Source organism: Elgaria multicarinata, chromosome 9 (genome assembly GCF_023053635.1).
Source record: "Elgaria multicarinata webbii isolate HBS135686 ecotype San Diego chromosome 9, rElgMul1.1.pri, whole genome shotgun sequence".
Lineage (NCBI taxonomy): Eukaryota > Metazoa > Chordata > Lepidosauria > Squamata > Anguidae > Elgaria > Elgaria multicarinata.
In genome coordinates, this window is record NC_086179.1 from 51,829,542 (window position 1) to 51,851,459 (window position 21,918).

At 41.7% G+C, this 21,918-nt stretch overlaps 1 protein-coding gene across 3 annotated transcripts in view; it reads left to right on the forward strand.

The window, feature by feature from the left end:
- Nucleotides 1-4,690: 4,690 nt before the first annotated feature.
- The window catches only part of NAP1L1 (nucleosome assembly protein 1 like 1), a 35,141-nt gene continuing 17,913 nt past the window's right edge, over nucleotides 4,691-21,918 (forward strand). For 2 of the 3 annotated variants that reach the window (XM_063133854.1, XM_063133856.1), the window contains exons 1-2: nucleotides 4,691-4,798; nucleotides 19,503-19,541. In XM_063133854.1, coding sequence (XP_062989924.1) covers nucleotides 19,525-19,541 — 17 coding nt within the window. In that variant the 5' untranslated portion in view covers nucleotides 4,691-4,798; nucleotides 19,503-19,524. Of the gene's footprint in view, nucleotides 4,799-6,881; nucleotides 6,957-19,502; nucleotides 19,542-21,918 lie in introns of all 3 variants that reach the window. The other variant, XM_063133855.1, reaches the window with a different exon arrangement.

The window sequence follows — 21,918 nt, forward strand, 5'->3', positions numbered from 1 at the left end:
GAGCCCCTTCTCTCTTCAATGCAAAGGGCATTGACAGAAGTAGATGTTGACATAGAAATGGATCCCTTCTTGAATGCTCAGGCTCCATAATGAAATTGGTGCCATCTAGCAATAGAGTTATGAAGCACATATAGCTCAAGCTAAGTATTACAAAGAAATATGTACTTTTATGTCTATTATACGCATATGTTACCAAAAAAATATGCAAAAGAGAGATATAGCATTAAAAGCAAACATTATGATTGAAACTTTGGGCAAACTGATGACCATACTTTGATTAATTTGGTAGGGCTGCCAGGGAGCCATTCATGATTTAGAAGAAGGTGCAGAATACGTTTATAGCCCCATTACCCATTGTAAACAAATCACATATTGAGAAGCTTTTTGATATGAAAAGCTACTTTTCCCATTATATGGTTCCAGATGTGTCTTTCTAAACACATTTGCAGTCATCTCAGAAGTCATCTGGTGGGGGAGCTATTTTATTTTAAAAAAAATGGATGTGGGGTGGGTGGGAAAGAAGCAGTCATTCACCCCACCACTCCTCCATTCAAAATTTCAGCCTCCCAATGCTTCTGTTAGTTTTTTTAAAAAAAACAACAACAACTGTTAGGGGCACAGCTTCAGTACACATATTTGCATATAACATGTAGTTTGACCTTGAGAGAGAGTCAAGAAGGGCTGTGTCACACCTTGAGAGCTATCACTTTGGTACTATTTTCTACAGCTACTGAAACAAAAAGTTTTACATCTTGTGCCAATTTCTGGTTTTCTTTATACATTCTGCTTTCTGTCTGCATAAACAATCTCTATAGTGTTAAGATAAAGAAAATCTATTTATGTCAAAAAGGAATATAATCACATTTCAACCTTTCCCTCATACCACATCCTTTTTCTTTTGTCTTAACATTTCAAAGTTTCCTTATACTGTATTTCTCCACTCTGCTGTTGTGTTCCCTTTGGGGAAATCCACTTTCTTTTCATCAGCACAAGAGAAAGAAGTACAAAGGGAAAGATGGGTGGGAACCTCATTTAAACTTATGTAGGGAAATAAATTTCCTGCCAAGTGATAGTTTGATAGAGCCTCAGTGATGCTATCACGTAACTTGTTCCCCGATTAATTACTAATTTGCCTCTGCTCTAAAAATATTAGTCAGGAAGTAAAGAATAATGGGGAAAATACTGAGAGGCTATCATTGAATTATTCTCTTGAACACACACACTCACAGTATTTTCATTGCCTAGGGAAACTAAAAATGTCGCATTTGATTTCTCGCAAGATCAATAAAAAGATCTTACTTCTAGATCCCAACATCATCAATGCCTAGTATAATGTTGGCACTATATATTGCCAATTACAACAGAAGATACAAAATAATCTTAAATGGTCGAGATCTATGTTATTTAGTTCAGTTTTTAAACTAGGTTGTTCAGATCCTGAACATGCTCATATACAGTTGCACAGGTGGAAGAATTTATCAGGTGAGGCTTTGCCCATCACAGTGCTGCAGTGATGGAAGAAACCAAGCCTGGTAGTTCTCTCTCCCTAACTTAAAGATCAATCTTATTTATGTTTACTCAGAAATCATTCCTCCTGTGTTCAATAGGGATTACTTCAAGATCAGTGTGCGTAGGACCAGAGTCTTATAGACACAAGAACCCATAAAGAATCTGAACATGGCAATCCTAAACACAAAACTGGTATCAAGCCCAGTTCAAATTAAATTTTGGGATTGTGAGCCATGCTAGAGAGCAACAAAGGTAATATGTTGCCTATAAACTACAATGTAACTAAAACCTGAAAGGTCTTGTATGCTCCCAATTATAAAACCATCTAAATATGTAAAACATAATTATGAGATCTATAATATATTCAGTCCTCAATACTCTGTATACCAGAATACTTTTTATTCTGGTAAAAAAAATCTATCTTTACGCTGCACTCCTATGCATATTTATTTGGGAGGAATAGGCCCAATTGAACAAAGTGGAATGAATTTCTGAATAAATGCTTAGGATCAGGTGAATGGGTTGCATCCAACCGTGTCCTTCCTCCAGCAGAATAGACACCACTGGTGGATGCATCCTGACCCCCCTCCCCCACGGTTGACAGATACTCTGGGAAGGATATGGGGGGTGTTCAAGGAACTTCAGTGATGAGGAAGGAAAGAAAAACTCCCGCTGGATGAGCAGAAGTCCCTTGCTTAAGGTTTGATGTAGTCCAATGTTTGTTGGTCCACTGCAGAAAATTTGGATGTGTTTCCATCAGGACTAGCATAGCATTATTACATTAAATTTTTAAGAAAAACAGATGATTTCAAGATGTTCAATTCTAAAAGATTGTAGTATTTCAACAAACTATATGCAATCTACAAAATATAGGTAGTTGTGAAGTTAATTTCAGTCTAATACACCATTATGGTAGTGTATTAGACTGAAATTTGGGAGGAAATAAGTCAACTATATTAACTTTATGCCACATTCTGAGTTTTCTTGAGTACATGACATCTGGTTTCCTTACTTGATACAAGACACACCTGGTATGTATGCAATAACATATCACAAATGTATAATATTCAATTGGAGGCATTGCTCTAGCTTCAAGGAACCTGTATAAGCTATAACATCAGCCACTATAATATCAGCCACTTAACTTTGGTGAATTAACATATTTTTAACCCCCTTATACCGAATTGCTTGTAGCTCTTTTTCTGAACTTGGTTAGAGATGAAAGGAAGGAATCAAATACTTCAATTCTAAAATGTAAGTGTATGGAATTCAGGCATTCTTGGAAGGCAACTATCTCATCCAGAACCAGCCCACCTCCACAGTCAGTCAGGTTGTACAGGCTGGTCATGGTTATTCAGTGTTAAAGGAAAGGCACTAAGCACAGGTCACAAGTACTTTCATCTTTATTACTTCTAGACATGGCAATTAGTAATGTTGACTTCAGAAACCTGAATGCAGCAGATTCTGGTTCTGAGCCCACACATTAAAGCTTGGTGAAGTAGATCAAGGAAGATTTTCAGTGCTTAATTGCTCAAATGAGAAGTGGTGATGAGGCTCAAGCTTGCTTTGAAAGCACACACCCTGACTTAGGGGTTATTCATCCCAATTCACCAAATAAGACCAGTTATTCAAGGGGACGAAGGCAAGGCCCCCTGCATGCTCACTAATAGATAATGATGGGAGTTTCAAAATTGTTAGGGTACTTCTATAAGCCTGCTTTCAAAGCTCTCCATGGACTTGGCCTTGCTTTTCATTTTGCTCTCATAGCCCAGACCTTTGCTCCTCCAGCCCCATCATCTTCAACCATCCAAATGTCCCTGCTGTTTCAAATTATTTCACCCATTCTGGCTTGCTGCCCATGACACCAGGAACCGCCTCCTAGAACACCTCTATGAATCTCTCCTCAAAACCCACAACTTACCTCCGCTTCCTCTGTCGTCTCTCCTGTGTCAAATTGGAAAGCCCTCAGGGAAGAGACCTCCTCTCTTACATATTGTAAAGCACCATGTACACCAACTGCATTATTATTATTATTATTATTATTATTATTATTATTATTATTATTATTATTATTCATTGTGTGAATTGCTCTATAGTGGAAACTCTAAACTCTAAACTAAAACAATAAAATCAGTTAAATGTGATAAAAATATGGTAATAAAGACCACAAACACAATTTAAAACAGCAAAAATATCAAAACCAACAAATACTAGATAATAATTATGATAGGCAGCACTCCAATATAGTTCAAGCCAGTGCAAAAACAGGTCAGAAGAGAGGTTGGAAAGTCTCTCATTTACACCCAGGGCCGGGCAAAGCTGGTAATAGGCCTGGGCCAGATGGGAAATGTAGGCCCCATTTCAAACTGGTCATTAAGTATTTTAAATCAGTTCTCAACACATATGAACTAGAATGATTTATAAAAAAAGGTAATGGCAAGCATTTTTATTCAAGATGTATATAAGATATCACTTCTTCACATTCAGAAATGCTTTATGTGCTTTTCTTTGGGCAAATTCATCATCAACAACAGAAAAATCAAGCAACTTTGCCCAGGAGGACTCGGAATAGGCCCCCTCAAAATCACAGGTTCATGCCAACTGGCCCCACTGAGCCCCCCTCTGCCCAGCCCTGTTTACACCAACATGCGCACACTGTATATATGTGTATGGGGAAATGCATTGGTGGGTAGATACACTATATACATTCATTCATTCACACACACACACACACACACACACACACACTGGTTCAGTCTGGAGCCAGCCAGGATTTGCCAGTTTGGCTGTCACGCAGTGCCGGCGGCACCACCCAAGGCGCGACTCAGGCAGGCTCCTGGCTCCCGTCCCTTGCCAACTGTCTCTGTCATCCCTTCTCTTTTCCTGTCACACACCGTTGTTTGCACCAGGGAATCCGGGAGCACGTGGCTTGCCCGCGGAGCGCCTGGCCTGCCCGCCTGAGTCGGTGGTTGGCTAGAGCTTCGTTGGCGGGTTGATTGGCGGGTGAGAGAAAGAGCGAGACCACTACTCGTCACTAGGCAGCACGTTCGCCATTCCAAGGCAGGCCAGCAGGCGCGCGCGAGCACGGGGTTGCCTGGAGACAGGGGAGGGGGCGCGGGAAAAGGAGGAGGAGGAGGAAGAAGCGGGGAAGGGGAGGAGGGGGCAGTGTTACGTGGTGACGTTAATTCTATATGAGCGCGAGCGGCGGGAGCTTGGGTCTTTTTACCGCCAGCCGCGCGGCGCTCCTTCCTCGCTCCTGAGTCACTGCGAGAGACCCGGCCTCGCGCAGGTAGTGGGGGCGCGTGGCTTGGAGGGTGGGACCCTCTATACTGTGGGGGGGGGGAAGAGATGGGAGGTAGGAGATCTCCGCCCTGCGGTTGCCGGGGTGCGCGGACGGGCGCGCGGGGGTGGGGGAGACCGAGAGAGCCCCGCGCTCCGTCGGTACCAGGGAAGGGAGCGAGGAGGGAAGCGCACAGAGGCGGTGCCCTTCTCTGGCCGTCGCTCCGCCTGTGAGGAGTATGTACGCGCCTGGCTCTGGAGCCGTGGCTGCTCGACGGGCGCGTAAAGGTCGCTCTGCCGCCTTCCAGGTCACTTTTACCTCGGGGCGAGACGGCGGCTGGGCGGCCCGCTCCGGCTTGGCCTGGCCTAGCCTGGGCGGCTGAAGCGCAAACAAGCACGTGGGGGACGGGACGGGACGGGTCTGGGCGGCCGCCGCCTGCGCCTCGCCGCCTCCCCCAGCCTCTGTATAATGTAAACAGCGGAGGATGCGTGAAGAAAGGAAGCCATGCAACACTGCCTGGTTGAAGCGTCAATCAGTCTCGCCGCGATGGGTGGGGGAACGAGAGCGAGATCGGGGGCAGCCAGTCCGGCAGGCTCTCTGTGATGGAGGGCCCTACGCGGAGGCAGGGGAGAGGCTGCTTGGGCAGGGCTTGGAGGGCGCACGTTGTGGCGGGAAGGCGTTACGGACTGTTCCGGTTCCGTGTTCGCGCTTTCAGGTCTGGCTAAGAAGCATCTGTGTGGGGAGGACTTTTATGTTGTTTCGTGAAAGGGTTTCTCTCTCTCTTTCCCGCCTCCCCGGAAATCCAGTAGGGCTGAGTTTCTAGGTAATATAACAAGCTCTGGCCTCCATTTCCTTCCATTTGCAGGGTGATAATGTTATTCTGGGAGACTGAAGAGTGGCGGATGGCAACGGTACTTGAGGAGGGGCGGGGAGAAAGAAATACGTTTCTTACGGGTTCAGTAAGCATAACATACTTCGACTGCTTCTGGCTTACTGGGGTTGTGGTAACTTTAAATCATTCCAAGTGGACTCTGTTAGTTTTTTAAGGCGCCACATCCGTTGTTACATCAGGTTACACATGCTGGGTTGCACTAGCTGCGAAGATGATTGAAGCTGGCAACTCAGGGCAGGAACGAAGCGAAGTGTCTCGAAATTCTGCTGTCTATTTAGCTGTTTTTCAACTGGTAGGTCGATCCACACACACCTGGGGCTGCGTTTGACCCAAGCTGCGTCACAGTAGCAGCATTGCCACCTTTTTTCTGTTTGGAATGGAGACAAAAGGAGTGGATATGGGCGGGGAGAGACAAGTCCGGTAGAATATTAAACGAGGCTTCCATCTTATGGGGTTTAATAAAAGGTGGGTCTTGGGTCTGAAAAGTCAGGAGATAACTATTGATGTGGGATTACGATCTAAGACATGGTTGCTTTTTGCATGTGTTATTTAAGATCCAGCAGCAGTACAAATGTTCAAGTAAGTGCTGAGAAGGCCCAGTATACTCTGGCATAATGAGCTGGAGATGGTGGTTCTCCAGTTTCTCTGGAATTGATAATGCCAAGCAAACATGCTTGAAATTCTAAATGGGGTTCAAGATCCATATTTACTTTTGAGGATATTATACTTTCACTGAGCATTGGATAATTCAAAGATTTCTCTACAAATTAGTGATTTGAACAAATGAAAAGTGACATGTTGCATGCCAAACTTAATTTTAAGTTTTTTGTGTGTGATAACACTAATGTTAAATTGTGTGGTGTTAAACCCGGTTACTATAAGGTGTGCAGCAGCATATTGCTGTAAAAATATGCCATAGTCATTTCTGCTTCAAGTTACCATTCTCTAAGACAGTAATGGTATTAAGCTTTTTTAAGATGCATGTGCAAAACTGTAAAGCAGTTTGTACCCAGTGTTGTTATATAGAAATAGCAGGCAGCGATGAGAATAATCAGTGCAGATTCACTTAAGAGTCTTATTGAATGCATTGTAACTTACTTCCAAGTCAGTGTGCACAGGATTGCAGCCTTATTGCTTCCATATATTTTAGGTCTCTAAACTTCAATGGGTTTAAAACTAATATTTACTTATGCTTTGCAGTTCAAATAATGAGCAGAAGAGCTGCAAGGCTGACTCTTGGGGTGTTCCTGTAGCTTCAGGCTTAATTCCCTAAGGGTATGTTTACATTTTCTTTTTAAACAAAAGTTAATTGTAAGTTAGGTTCTGTTCAGTAATGCTTTTATGTACATGTCTTAATCTTTCCAGAAAAAAATGTATCAGTATCTGCTAAAAGTTTAGCTTATCTCCCAGGGATAACCTTAGTATAATTCTCTGGCTTTTAGTATTTGCAATACCATGTTTATTTCCCTTCTGTGTGAAGGGTACCAGCTAGTGATTTGTAAATCGGAAGATTATTTAATAGAGCACATGTGACTAATTTTGGTGGCCAGCAGTGAATGATTGGAACTAGACAAGGTTTAAGTGCCCAGGAAGTAAATATTGTACACCTCACTCCTTGCTATACTAGATGGAATCAGTGGTTAGGGTTATGTTTAAAGCAGTGATGGTCAAATTGGAGCGATCCATTCTTCAAGATGATTACGTATGTTGAAATTTGTATATAATGCTATGCGTGTTGAAAATAATTTAGCACCCATGAGTGGGGGGATCTGCATAAGGCAGGGGTGGATAACCTTTTTAGCTCTGAGGGTTGCATGCAGTTCCAGGTGCGTTGGAGGCTGTGCACCTGCATGCATGTGCACACATACACACTTCAACCCACCCCCGTTTCAGTACTCGGGGATCAAGGGATGGGATTTCTGGTGTGAGTTTAAGTCCAGAGTACTATTTCCTCATTGCTAGTAGTAGCCAGAAAACAGCATTCTCTGGATCTGTTCACTGTCCTCCAGCTGATGGCTAATCAGCTGAGAAGTGTGGCGATGGTACCCCAAGGTTCTGCAGGTCACACACAAAGTGGGCAAGAGCTGCAGTTTACTTATATGTATTATGGGACATGATAGAGCAATGTTCCTTTCCCTCTGTGGCATGAATACACAGGCTTTGTGTATCTGGAGTAATAAGGAATGGGAGGCGCTTATATTCCTGTACTTGCAATGGGAAAGGAGGGCTGTTGTACACTGGGGAAGTCCCTCTGCATATGGACACTGTGCCTGTGGTGGGCTGCTTTGAGTCCTGTGTCTTATCTCCTGGTTGTGGACCTGTCCTGCTAATTGTTTCATATCTGCAGGCAAAATAACCTATGTTTACATTGAATATGCAGATGCTTGTGTCTTGCCCAGGAAGACTGGACGCTCTTAAATCAGTGTCCTAACTTTAGTGCAGCGACTACCCCAGAGCCTCAACAAGAATTCCCCTCAATGGCTCTTGCAGATCAGGGTGTTTGCATGTACATTAGACTAGCATTTTGAACCCATATAAGAGAACAGAGAGGTAATAGTTCTGCCTAAAACAGAGAAAGAGGAAAACTGGCACCAGTGCAGCCCTGGCTGCTATAACAGTCTGCAATGTGGTCAAAGTTTGGTAAAAGAAGGTGACATTACACTGATGGGCAGCAAACTCTGCCCATGATGTTGAGAAAAATCTAACAAAACATGGAGGACAAGCCACAGCAGAGCTCTCTTGCCTGCCTCCATTTCTGATGTCTTCTTTCAGCAGTTATTTTCTGTTTACAAAGTAACATCAGGACTGGGTTTGGACGTCACAGTAACTCATGATGGGTTAAATAAGCTATGATGGCTTATTTAATTCATCATGGGTTATCTTGTCACCTGCTGGGAATTTTTCTAAATCCACAATGGCTTATTTGACCAAAATAACCCATTGTGATAACCCACTGTCTGCAGAGTGGGTTATTTAACCCATCATGGGTTATTGTGTTGTGTGGTGGTTACAATGGTTATTTTGGTTGCCTACAGTGTTGCTTGGCAAGAGTCACTTAGTCCTGATCCTGCAAACTTCCAAGGGTTTCATTTACACTACCCCCTTTTTGGTGCACCCAGGGTTTTGGCTCCTTTGTGTGTAGCCATGCAGGGTTTTAATGGTGCATCGGGTGTCTCCTGACCCAGGGAGGCTATCTATGAAGTGTGGTCCTGATCCTGCAAACTTCCAAGGGTTTATCTGTGCCACATCCTTTTTGGTGCACCTGCAGTTTTAGCTCTTTGGCCCAATAAATAACAATGCAAAAGCTGCATATGCAAAACTCATCTGCAGAGCATGGGGGGAGATGCAACTGCTTGCAGGGGTTGGGGAGGCTGACTCTCTAACACAAAAGAAACCACCCAAAATTTACCATGGTCACCCACCACTGTTTGCTATTCTAGGGTGGAGGAGGATTGACCTAGTCACCATGTCTTGCCTTTTGTCGCACTGAAGGCAACTCTTCTCGCTGTCTCCCTGCTGTAGCTCAACTGTCCTGCTTTGCTCTTTTCTTCCTTTGTTTAAATCTTGGAAGGGGCTCTGCTCAGTTTAGCTCTTTGTGGGACTTGGCTAGGCTGGAAAATGTTGCTGCCAACCAGCACATGGGAAATGTTGCTGCCATACTAGAACGTTCAATATTGCAGCCGTATACCATTTTAATTTAAAGCCTTTTTTCCCCTCAGGGTGAGAGTGGCAGCATACTCAGCCAATCAGACTCTACCTTTGGGTGAAAAAGCTAATGAGGGCACTGTAGCAGTAATGGGAGGGTGAGGGATTCTCATTGGCTGTGTGACCAGAAAGGTGGAGTCTGTCTGAGCTCCTTATTGCTCCTTCCAGAGAAATATTTGAAGTGAAATGGGGCGGGAGAGGGGCTGAAGATAAAAATGTGTTCGGGAGCCAACAGTGGCCTGTGGGCCTTGTAGTGAAGAACAGTGCATACTGTTCTTTAGCATACTGATGACCCAGCACAACATCACTGCTCCATCTAGAAGTCAATAAGCGTCTTGGTACTTGTTGGTTTTTGTAGTTCACTTCAGTTCTGATTAAAATTATTTTCCTTGTTATGTGATCCATTTTTTTGTGTAAGGAGTAGGGTTTATGTGAGCTGGAACCAAAGCTTTTGAGCAGAGTCTTGAAAAATGGGTAAAAGAGCACTTAGATGCCCCGACTACCTGCCCTTGTCTTTCAAATTTGGTTCCCTTGAATATTACAATGTTAAGGTAGTTGCATGCTGTTCCTCATATCCTTTCCAGAAAAGAGAATAGCTGCTTCTATGTTGAAATATCTATTATAGCATCTAAGAGGGCCCTAGAAAGTGAGTCTAACTTGATGGGTCTAGGAGGACTTCATACATCTTGTTGAAGATCTTCTGCAACACGAAGCAGTCTCAAAATCCTATGCATGTTTAGACAGCAAAAAGTCCTACAAATCCCAGCATTCCCCATCCATTGGGGTCTACTTAATAAAAACTAGAGATGTATATGGACAGCAGAGAATATTTTAGGGATGCTGGTTTCCTGTTGGTATCCTGCCATTACCAAGGTTACTGGTAAAAGTTCACTTATTTATTTATTTTTTATTTAAGGATTTTTATGCCGCCATTCAGCCAAAAAAGGCTCTCACGGCGGCTTACAAAAGTATTTCTTGACAGTCCCTGCCCACAGGCTTACAATCTAAAAGACATGACACAAAAGGAAAAGGGATTGGGAGGGAGGAGGAGGAGGGGGGAAAGGAAAGCAAATTCAGGCACTACAATCTTAGTTGCAAAGTTCAGCAGTTACAGTTGACAGCAGGAGGGAGGGGTGCTCTGAGCTGGAGCTGGACCCAGGCACGGTGGAGAGGTGCCTGGCTGCTGCTTCCTCCCTCACTGGTGGCCTCTGCAGAGACAGTTGGTAGCAGGAGGGAGGGGGCTCTCAGCTGGAGCTGGACCCAGGCACGGTGGAGAGGTGCCTGGCTGCTGCTTCCTCCCTCACTGGTGGCCTCTGCAGAGACAGTTGGTAGCAGGAGGGAGGGGGCTCTCAGCTGGAGCTGGACCCAGGCACGATGGAGAGGTGCCTGGCTGCTGCTTCCTCCCTCTCTGGTGGCCTCTGCAGTTACAGTTGGTAGCAGGAGGGAGGGGGCTCTCAGCTGGAGCTGGACCCAGGCACGGTGGAGAGGTGCCTGGCTGCTGCTTCCTCCCTCACTGGTGGCCTCTGCAGAGACAGTTAGTAGCAGGAGGGAGGGGGCTCTCAGCTGGAGCTGGACCCAGGCACGGTGGAGAGGTGCCTGGCTGCTGCTTCCTCCCTCTCTGGTGGCCTCTCACTTGGCATGTATTAGAAACTGGATAAACCATATACAAGTTTTTTAAAAAAAACATTGCGTGTGCTTTTATAAATCACTGCCTTGAAGGGCAACTGATATTATTCAGAGTTGCAATCTGCATTCGCAGACGTTTTGGACTTGGAGATCCTGTGTAACCAGCCGGCTGCATTCAGCTTGACTGTCATGTCCAAAGTTTCTACACTGTAAACCAGTAGTCTTCAACTGGTGGTTCATGATCCAACAGTGGGTTGTGAGGTCAGTCCAAATGGGTCGTGGCAAAGCTGTTGCGAAAGTGGGTCCCATGTTGCAGGTTGGGAGTCCAAAGTGAGTCTTAGGTCTGGACCAGTCGAAGACCAGTGCTGTAAACCATATGATGCATAAGGACAGGGTATATGGTGTTTATGTGAAATATCCACTCTAGCAAGTTAAAATTAATATAGCAATGTGTAGGTCTGAATTGTATTGTTTGGAATAGATCAACTTCCATAGATCACCCCGCCCCTCTCAAGTAAACTTACCACGACTACTTTTTATGCAATGCTGACTTTGTAATAATGTTTTCACAAGTATGGTATACAAAGACTTGGGATGAAGGAAGTCATAAGTTTTTTACTTAAAGGCAGTGGAGCTGTTTAGGAAGTGTTCTCAATGTATTCAGTCCAACTGTATCTTTCATATTTATTTTATTCCACTTCTTATTTATTTATTTATTAAATTTCTATACCGCCCCATAGCCGAAGCTTTCTGGGCGGTTTACAAAACTTAGTTGCCTTTCAAACCCGTAGTCTTTCCATGCCAGCTTGCAGCATAAAAATATTACAATTTAATAAACAAATTAATAAAATAATAAATATAAGGAATTTTAAATAAAAGCAGTTTCAATAAAATGCAATTTCAGATTATCCATCAGCAAATTTCACGCAAAAATCAATTAAAAACCAGGGAGAACAGCGAGTTTTTAAAACCCTATTAAAAACAGCCATAGATGGGGCTAGCTGTATATGTCTTGGGAGGGAATTCTATAGGGTCGGGTCTCTAGTGCCTGCCAACCTTACTAATCTTGGTAGGGCAACAAGCAGATTCATACGAGTATAGGAATTCCTTGAAATAACCTGGTCTCGTACAGATTACAGCTTTAAAAATCAAAACCAGCACTTCAAATTGGGCCTGGAATCACATTGGTGACCAATGTAGCTGATACAGGTTGGTTTATCATGATCTGACCATTTAGCCGCAACAAGGGCTTGAGCAGCCTCATTCTGCACCAGCTGCAGTTTCAGAGTTGTCTTCAAAGGCAGCCCACCCTAGAGTGCATTATAGTAGTCTAGTCTGGATGTAGGTTCAGTTTCCCTGGATAGGGTTGAAACTGACATACCAGTCAAAGTTGATATTACTGCTGCCACCTGTTCTTCCACAGGTAGTGAGTTCCAGAAGGATTCCTAGGCTACAAATTTGGTTCTTCAGGGGAATTGCAACCCCATCCATTACCTGTTGAATCCCTCTATCTAGGTAGATTTCTCCACGCAGAGTACTTCTGTCTTATCTGGATTAAGCTTCAGCTTGTTCAACCTCCTTTATCACAAAGCTGCCTCCAAACACCTGTTCAGGAGTTCTGCAGTCTCCCTGGGTTAGCAGGTGGAAAACAAGGGCCGTTTCTACACCTGCCTTCCCCCCCCCGCCCCCGGATCGTCCCTGTGCATGCAAATGACACACAGGGGGTCCCGGGAGCAGGCAGGGACGATCCCTCCATTTTCCTGGGATAATCTTTAGGTGTAGAAAGGGCCAAGGTAGACCTGCATGCTTTCAGCATATTGGTGACAGAACAGCCCAAACTTCCTGATGACCTCCCCCTCTCTGGGGTTGAGCTCTGGGGAAAAAGTTCAAATTTTCATTAGCAACTTTTTGTGCACAATGCAGATTGGCTGGCATTCGATATGTTATCAAGAACTTGCCCCCTTCTTGCTTTATTTATTACATTTATATACCGCCCCATAGCCGAAGCTCTCTGGGCGGTTTACAGTTAAAAATGGTAAACATTAAAAAGTATACAAAATTTAAAAAACCATCAGAAACATAAAAACAACAGTATCCATTTAAAAACAACAATTCTGGGGTCCAGAATTTAAAAATTAATCTTAAGTATATGCACTTGTTTTAATAAAAGTGGACAGTCTGCGTGAAATTGCAGAAAGGTGCAGGAGTTGTGTCTAAGCCAGCATTTGGTTAGCTGGTATTCACATCTGTCATTTTTTCTGTTAAGAAGCCAGGGTGAAACTGGGCTGTTCTTATAACTAAGGAACAGTTGTGAACTACCTTTGCATTATATCTTCACTCATATTTCCACTACTATATAAATGTTCTGTAACTATTTCAGTTTAACAGGTTTTAGTTTTGATATGTTTAGAATGTTATTATTATTGTTACTTTATTGTAAATTGCTTCAAACACTCATTGATTGGAGGGCAATTCAGAAGAAACAAATAGCATTTGCCAATATCAGTATTTTATTTATCCCCCAAGCTTAATTAAGTGCTTAATTGTCTGTAAATGAGAGTTTGAACTTTTGGATTTGCCTTTATGCCATCTGCTCTGACCATCTTAGTAAAGCCTCAGTGCAGAACCATGCAATACTTCAAAATGAGCCCTGGCATTGTCAGTATACCTTGCTGCTTTATGCCAACTCTGGCAAGGCAGAAAGCTGTTCTATAACCTCATATGAAGGTCTCTTGAATATCACTGCTGTTACTGGCCTAGTGCTGGGGTGAAAATACTTGATGGAGATTTCTGATAGAGAATTCCAATGAGAGATTAAATGACTTGCTCTGCAGTGCAGAAAGGTAGAATGGATGTGACAGAGAAACCGTAGTTCTGTAAAATTCATGGATGTTAGAGGGGGGTGCGGGTTGAGGGGGAAGATGTGTATGGTAGGCTGATGAAGGATTTCTTGAATGCCACTGGACAAAATCTGGCAATGTCAGTAGTTTGTATAAAACAGCCCATATTGCTGGTGTACATGTTAAGAATTAATGAGCACTTTTGCAGTCTTCAATAGTTTCCATCTTGGTACTCACCCTTTAACCCCAACCTGCAAGACCTAGTTTCAATTATTTGATGTATCTGTTCTCCTGTCCCCTTCCTCTTCATTCTTGATCCCTACATATTTTTCTTTTAAACAGAAAACTGTGGTTGTTGTTGATGCCACTGATGTATCTCATCTTTGGTTTGCAATTCTTTTGTGGCCCTTCTTCTAGTAATGAAGACTAATGTGTTATTGATAAGTCCTATACCATGCCATGTAAAGCACTCTTTACATGTAGCTTTGACTTTAAGGAAAATTACACACATGCTCCAAAGGGGCCCAATTGAAGTTTTAATTTTCTTTTGTTATCTCCCATTGAGATACAACTGACAGCTTTGCTTGCAGTTCTTCTTGTCCAGAGGCTGGGAGCAGGCAAATCAAAGTATATAATCATTATAGCACACATTAAGAATACTCATATTGGCATTTCAGAGACAAATTATTGAACCATCAATAAGTGGACTGGTACATGAATACATAACCGTATACATACTTAACCCTAGCCTGTCCTTCAGCACACACTGGCACAAGAGCCTTGGACACATGCTGGCACAAATATCAGTGTCAGGTGGCATATTAAAATTTCCACCAGCAGCTTCCATTATTTTAGCATAGGGGTGGGGAATGTGTGGCCTTCTAGATGTTGTTGGATTGCATCTCCCATCATCCCTTCAGCTATGCTGGCAAGAACTGATGGGAATTGCAATCCAACATTCGGAGGGTCACAAGTTGCCCACCCCTGTTATGGCAGTTCTTCTGCTAGTAGGCCGTAGCCATCACCAACCTGGAGTCCTCCAAGTGTTTTGAACTACAACTCCCAGCAGCCCCAGCCAAAATGGCCAATGTTTTTTTTGTAGGTAAAGAAACCTAGGTGACACCAGGTTAGGGAAGGCTGAAGTAGGATCACAGAAATCCTGCGGCTGACTTGACCCAGATTATATTTGCATTTCTCTATATGACTAAGGTTTAGAGAAACACAACTTTGTTTATCAATGCATTCAGAAATAAGGGAAATGCCTGTTCTATATGGCTTTCTATTGCTATATTTCATTAGGCTGCCAAATTTAGCAAATGGTAGAAAGATATGTAGGTACCATGCATTTTATTGACAGTTCACTGAAAATGGCTTCTTGCATGCTTTCCAAAATTACCTGTGGCAATTTATTAACTTCATTTTGCTTTGTTTTATTTTGTACCTGTAGGATGTTACACAGGCAGACTAGGTACAGGCTATGCTGTAGTATACATAGTCTGGCCTAGCATGTGACTATTTAATGATGTGCTTGTAGATACAATGAAATATGATTGCTATACAAGAGGCTTTGTAAAGATACCTACCAATCTTTTGCATCAAACTTAGAGGTTTCTGCATCTGGTGAATCTTAGACCTGTGACATTCTTTTGGTACTGGATTTTTTAATGTGTGACTGTGAAACAGTGTGTGGCGGGCAGTCTATGTATAGCGTCTTACTTAAACATAGAAGGGGTGTGTTTGAGACAACCAAGAAAAGAAGAAACAACGATATGGACATCAAAGAGGAAAGTGAAGTGGGACATGTCTCACATAGTTGAATCAGCTGGAAGTGTGGAAACTTTTCACATGATGTGGCGATACTGTTGGGGTCAGCCACGATAAACCCACCATGCTAAGTCTACCATACAAAAGACTTTCAAGTTGTCTCCAATCTGATGGATGCAGTGGAAAAATTGGCCTGAAGTAGCAGTGTTGACTGCCAGGTTCTTGTAATTGAGTGTGTACACAAATCTGCCAATGTTTAACATCATATATCCATCCTTTTGGTGGAAATACAAAGTACAGATGCATCAGTGTGCAGGAGTAGTAATGCCTTAAATTACTAGTTAATACAGTCCCTGTATTGATGGCAATTTCTACTTGGATGACATAAATGACATGGTTTGGAATGATAAAAATTGAGTAGATGTGAACAGGTTGGAATAAGTCTGAAAGCCATTTTCCAAAATGGACATTGCCTATCTTTCTGGAGCAGCTTTCTCATGAACCATGGCACCTATGTGCATAAAATTATGTTAAACTAGAGGTTTTGAGGTACCAAAGCCAATAATTCCCCCAGAACTGAACCATTCTGAAGTTATACAGCAAGGTATCAAGTGAAATAAGGTTTCCCCCCCCAGTCTGTCCCATTCCTAACCATCTTCACAAGTTTTGCAGCACACTGTGAAATGACAAATATGTACTCCTAAAGGCACTATTGAATATGAAATAACAGGGTACATAAACTACCTTTTGCATTCCAATGTAACCATCTTTATGTAGCCCCCTTTTGGATCCTCAGAGCAATCCTTTCTGTACCTAATGTCTTAGGACATTTTTGAATGTCCTAAGGAATGTTTTTGAAGGAATTTGGAACTTGAGAAAAAGAAAAGATATAGGCAATTCTGTGGAAAATACAGAGAGAAAATATGATATCCAATCAGAGGACATTGGAGACCAACATCCAGAGAAGCTCTCCAGCCAGGAAGTGACTGAGACCTACAGCTGCTTTCCAGCCCAGGAATCTACAGCACCAATCACAGGTATGAGACACTTTATTTATTTTATTTATTTTTGCATTTATATCCCGCCTTTTTTCCTCCAAGGAACCGAAGGTGGCATACATAATCCTCCTCTCCATTTTATCCTCACAACAACCCTGTAAGGTAGGTTGGGCTGAGAGTCTGCGACTGGCTCAAAGTCACCCAGTGGGTTTCCATGGCTGAGTGGGGACTAGAACCCAAATCTCCTGACTCCCAGTCCAACACTTTTGCCACTACACCACACTGGCTGTAATTAAATACATACTTAATTTCTTCACCACCTCTTATTAGTTCTAAATGTGCCTTAAAATGTATTTGTATCTGATTGTTCTGCTTCATTCCTTCCTCTCCTGTTATAAATCCCAGTGTGTGTTTTCTTACCTTGTGTAAGTTTTGTCTCCTAGTACCACACACACACACACACACACACACACATCATGTTCAGAAATGGGACTCATGGCACACTATTTGTATGCAGTGGGTGGGCTGGTGTGCAGTAGGTGGGCTGGTATCAATTTCCTCACCCCTCCCAATGCATTAAAGGCTATAGGTCCAGATCCCCTGCTACAAAAAAGCAATAAATTCATGAGTAATTAATGAGATTTATTGCAGAACTGTAATAGGTTGTAGCTGCAGGCCCCTAATGTTGGAGACTAATGGATTATTACTGTGTTTTCCATTTCAGATGCAGAATGTGGATATGACACAGCGGCTGAGCAGCATTCATTTTTGGAGAAACCATCTGTTTGTGGAAGCTATATTGAGGACATTAACTCAAATATCTCCCTCTGCATTATATGTCATATGTATACATAGTGTGAAAACACCATCTGAAAATGGTGGAAAAGGAGTCAAGAGATTGCAGAAATTTGGAAGGATGTTACCAAACAGATTAAATTAGTAGACAGTTCACAAATTGTCTATCACACCATTAACCAGTGTTACAAAATGTACACCTTGAAAAAGATTTTAAAGAAACCAACAGAGGCAAAATCTGTGGAGCTGATCCCGAGTCTACAGAAAATGATAACAGAAACCATGACATGGCAAAAACCAGTTCCATAGTGTGGCCACCTTCAATTGAATATAATCCAGATCAACTGCAATGTGTTTTGTGTAGTCAGTTTCAGCATGTTGGTGTTGGAAACAAGCCTGGCATTTGGGAATAGCAGTGCACAGAAATTGTTGATGGCAGCAATGTCTCTAATAGGTGGAATAGACAATGTATCTTATGTTTTTGGAGCTGATCTCTTCTACCGCAAGTTTTGCTTGGAAACATATCTTTAAAATATAATCAGAAAAATATATTAAAATCAAACATCACCCCCTCAGAAGGAAGGCTTTTTAAAGAAATCCATTGTTAAAAACCTCCTTGATTGTTGCTGTGGAATTTCATTGTCAGCTATTCATGATATCATGGGGAAAAACTGTGGTGTCAAAAAAAGAAAGAAAAAAGGTCGGACTCTGGCCTTTGGCTACAGTTCAGTTTCCATCAGAATTGGGGTGGAGTGGGAGAATCTTTTATGGTGTTCTCACTGTAATCTGGAGTTGAAGAAGTAGTGAAACCTGTACGTTCCATTAAAGTAGTGAAGAATGCTGCCCCGACTGTTTGAAATGCACTCTTGAATCTGGACTTTGGTTCAGACGACAAATTTTGTTATGCACAGGAATTAAAAGCTTCATTGAAGAATGCAGAAATACCAGATCTGTTACTGACACACACACATCTGTAACTGACACTCCTACAAAGGGTGCTCAATATACAACAAGCCCCTCTGCTCACAGCTAACAGTGACCAGTTCTGTGATGCTGATATTGACATAGATATCTCCAAAAGTGAACAACAGCATTGAAGTAACATGCAAACAGGAGCAAAGTCTTAAGACAAGGCTGCTTTCCTCATTTCGGAACATTTATACAATCTTCAGAGAAACAAAAAACACTTGTGTGCATCATGACAGCTTATTATATTTATGGTAAATACAAGACTAGACAGTTATTGACACCATCAAACAAAACAAGTATTGGTGTCAGTACAATAATGGTCTGAAGATCCACAGCAAACTAGCAGAATACACCATGCAGACCAGTGAAGATGGTTTCCCATCACCAAGTCACTTTTACAAGGGTGCATTTACTAGGGCTGTGCATGGACAACTGTCGCCTATTTAAACCACTTAGTTATCGTGTTGTGTGAAACCAATCTGTAATTTGCTAAATGTTTTGATGTAGCCATCCAGGGCAGGCCGTCTAGGATAGTTTCATGATTCTGTTTTTGTTTATGTACTATATTTTATATGTATTTGATAATTGTAAATTCTTTTATTTTGTATATATGTGGTTGGTAGACCGTTGATAATAAACTACTACTTAATTGCAACCTATGTTTTTAATATCAAAGCCACCTGTATCACGCACTACTATTCCAAGCCAGCCCAATAGGTTGGTATCAGATTTATGCCTAAGGATCAGACTAATTGACTCCCAGAGTTAAAGACAGAGAATAATTTGCTTGGTCTCATATGAGCTCTATGTCATGCACTAATTTCACATGCCATTGTACTAGGAATGCAGGTTGGATTCCTACCACATATTCCTCTCTTGTTGCACAACCAGCTACAGCGTGCACTGTTATGCATAACTCAGTATTTTGTTACAGAGCTTTCAAGCAGTCTCTGAAATGTTGGTTGTAATATAAGAAAATGGTCTGTAGTACGGAAAAGCTTAAAAATTGCTGCAAAAGTAGCAGTATTTCTCTTCCAAAAGGGTTCAGTTTTGGTTCTGGTATAATTATTTTATTGCTTTAAGCTTCAGTTAAATGTAAAATAATTCTTTCTCTTCTTTCCCAGAGGTTTTCTGAGGTCTGGAAAAATGGCAGACATTGACAAGTAAGCATGTTATCTTTAACTTAAGTTTGTAAACCACCCAGAGAGCTTCGGCTATTGGGTGGTATAGAAATGAAATAAATAAATAAAACTTTGGCTAAAATGAGCAGCAGAATTCACTATATATCTTAACCAGGCCTCTGTCCTGAGAATTTTGTCATAGTTATTTTTGACAGATTCTGTATCTGTTGTGAAGATATGCTTACAAGTTTGTGGGTGGTGCATGTTAAATCTTGGACCTCATACATTTATCTCATACATTTATCCAGGTAGCAGCAGTCTTCATGTGGTGGAGGAGCAAATACACTCCTTCTCACTACCGTGCACATGATGCAACATGGGCAATCTATGTGGAAGCCTATACAGATGGCTGACCAGATTTGAGCAACTTTCCCCCTCAAAAAAAATCTGCATTAGGCTTGCATGTATGGGTTTTCTGGGGAGCACCTGCAACACAGGTTACTTTACATACACTGCAGAAGCTTGGCATATGCCTATTCCTAATGTGTATATAGCAAAGAGTAGATCTTTGCATAGTTTTGTAAGTAATCTATTGATCAGAGTTTTGGCGGCTTCAGTTAGCACCAAATTGCTTGGCTCAGAATATTTTCGTCATCAGCTGGCTTGTAAAATTGAGCTGTCAAATTTAATGCATTTACTTATATCACCAAACTATTTGAAGTAGCAAAGGTGGCTCATATGATTTTATATGGCATTTATTATTAACCATGTAAAACAAAACATTTTAAGATGGACCTATTTTCTACCTTTCTTCAAATAAATTGGCGCTATAGAAAAAAATACATTAACGTATGTATGTGTATTCATATTAAAAGCCTATTTAGATATATATCCTAATCCCTTAGCGTGGTTAGCAGCAATTTAACAGCATTGTTTGGTCCTTGCCCCTTTAAAAGTCTCATAGGCCATATTAATGTAGCTACATGCTAGTCATATCTCGATGTGGAAGAGTATAGGTGTTATGTGTAGACATGATGTTTATCCTATAGATGTGCTTAGAGTGTGCAACTGAGAGAACATTACATTAAGTCCTGCCACAGTGAGGATAGGGTGTCAGTCAGGCTCCAATTCTAGTGAACATTTTAGAGGTTTAATATTTCTGAAGCCAGTAATGTTGTATTTGAACCTGTCTCTTCCATCTTCATTTTGGTCAATAACGCTAAATCAGTAAGACAGTGCTGTCTCACCTCTTCCTAAAAACGTCAGTTACAATTGCCTTTGGTGCTAAAGGCAAGGTAGTACACATCTGAGAGGAAAATGAAACTGGAAAAAATGATTTAAAGGAAGACATACATGAATCAATTTTCAGTGCAAGTATCAAAGTAGAACTTGAATTGCAAGATGTGTATACAATCTTAACCATTTTTTTTAACTCCGTAAAGGTGCAATCCTATACATTGTTTAGACAGAAAAAAGTCCTACAACTCCCAGCATTCCCCAACCTGCATGGCTGGCTTGGAATACTGGGAGTTGAAGAACTTTTTTCTGTCTAAACATGCGTAGTACTGTGCCCTAAGAAGGTAAAAAACAAGCTGTCACTTTCCATTCTTGGACTGTCTTGAGACTTAGCATTCTGATGTTGTTCTCTTGCCAACCAGTTAAGCAGTGCTGTGACCTTCAGTCCAGAAATATTGGTGTAGTATAATAATGCCATTTGCATCGTTTGACCATTATTGAGTACAGATATGCTCTTCTAGTTTCAAAGTCTGAAAAGTTGCCTCCTTCTTACTGTTACTGATAGATTCCTGTTTCTCAGTGTAACTGATATCTGAAAAGATTCTATTTATTTGTTTGGTAGATTTTTTTGGCGTGCTTGTAGTGAGCTTCTGCAAATACCTGCTGTGCACTGCACCAACATCTTCAACTAAAATACATGCAATTGCAAGCTATGTCAAGGTTCCTTGTATGTCAGTGGAACAAGTGACAGTTTTGATGTTTAAGCAGAAACTTGAGAGAAAAGAGGATACAGAGTATGAGGATAGATCATTAAGTACACCTAGCACACTACAGATATCACAGTGTCTTTCACACATCATGAAGCTGCAACATAATGAAACAGCAGTATGAAAGTAATTCTCTGGTTATACTGACTTTTTTCAGGTATTGTCTTTGTGCTAGGGATCTTAAAAACAACATTAGGTGCATGCCAATACTGCAACAGAGAAAGGAAACCTGTGTGTTGTGCATTAGAAAAATGAGTTGAAAGGCATGTCTTTCTGGGCATCTTCTGAACTAAAATGTTACTAAATACTATCCAAAGTGGTAACTTATTATTATTATTATTAATCATTATTAATCATTATTAATCATTATTATTATTTGTATCCTGCCTTTTGCCCAATACTGGGCCTCAAGGTGG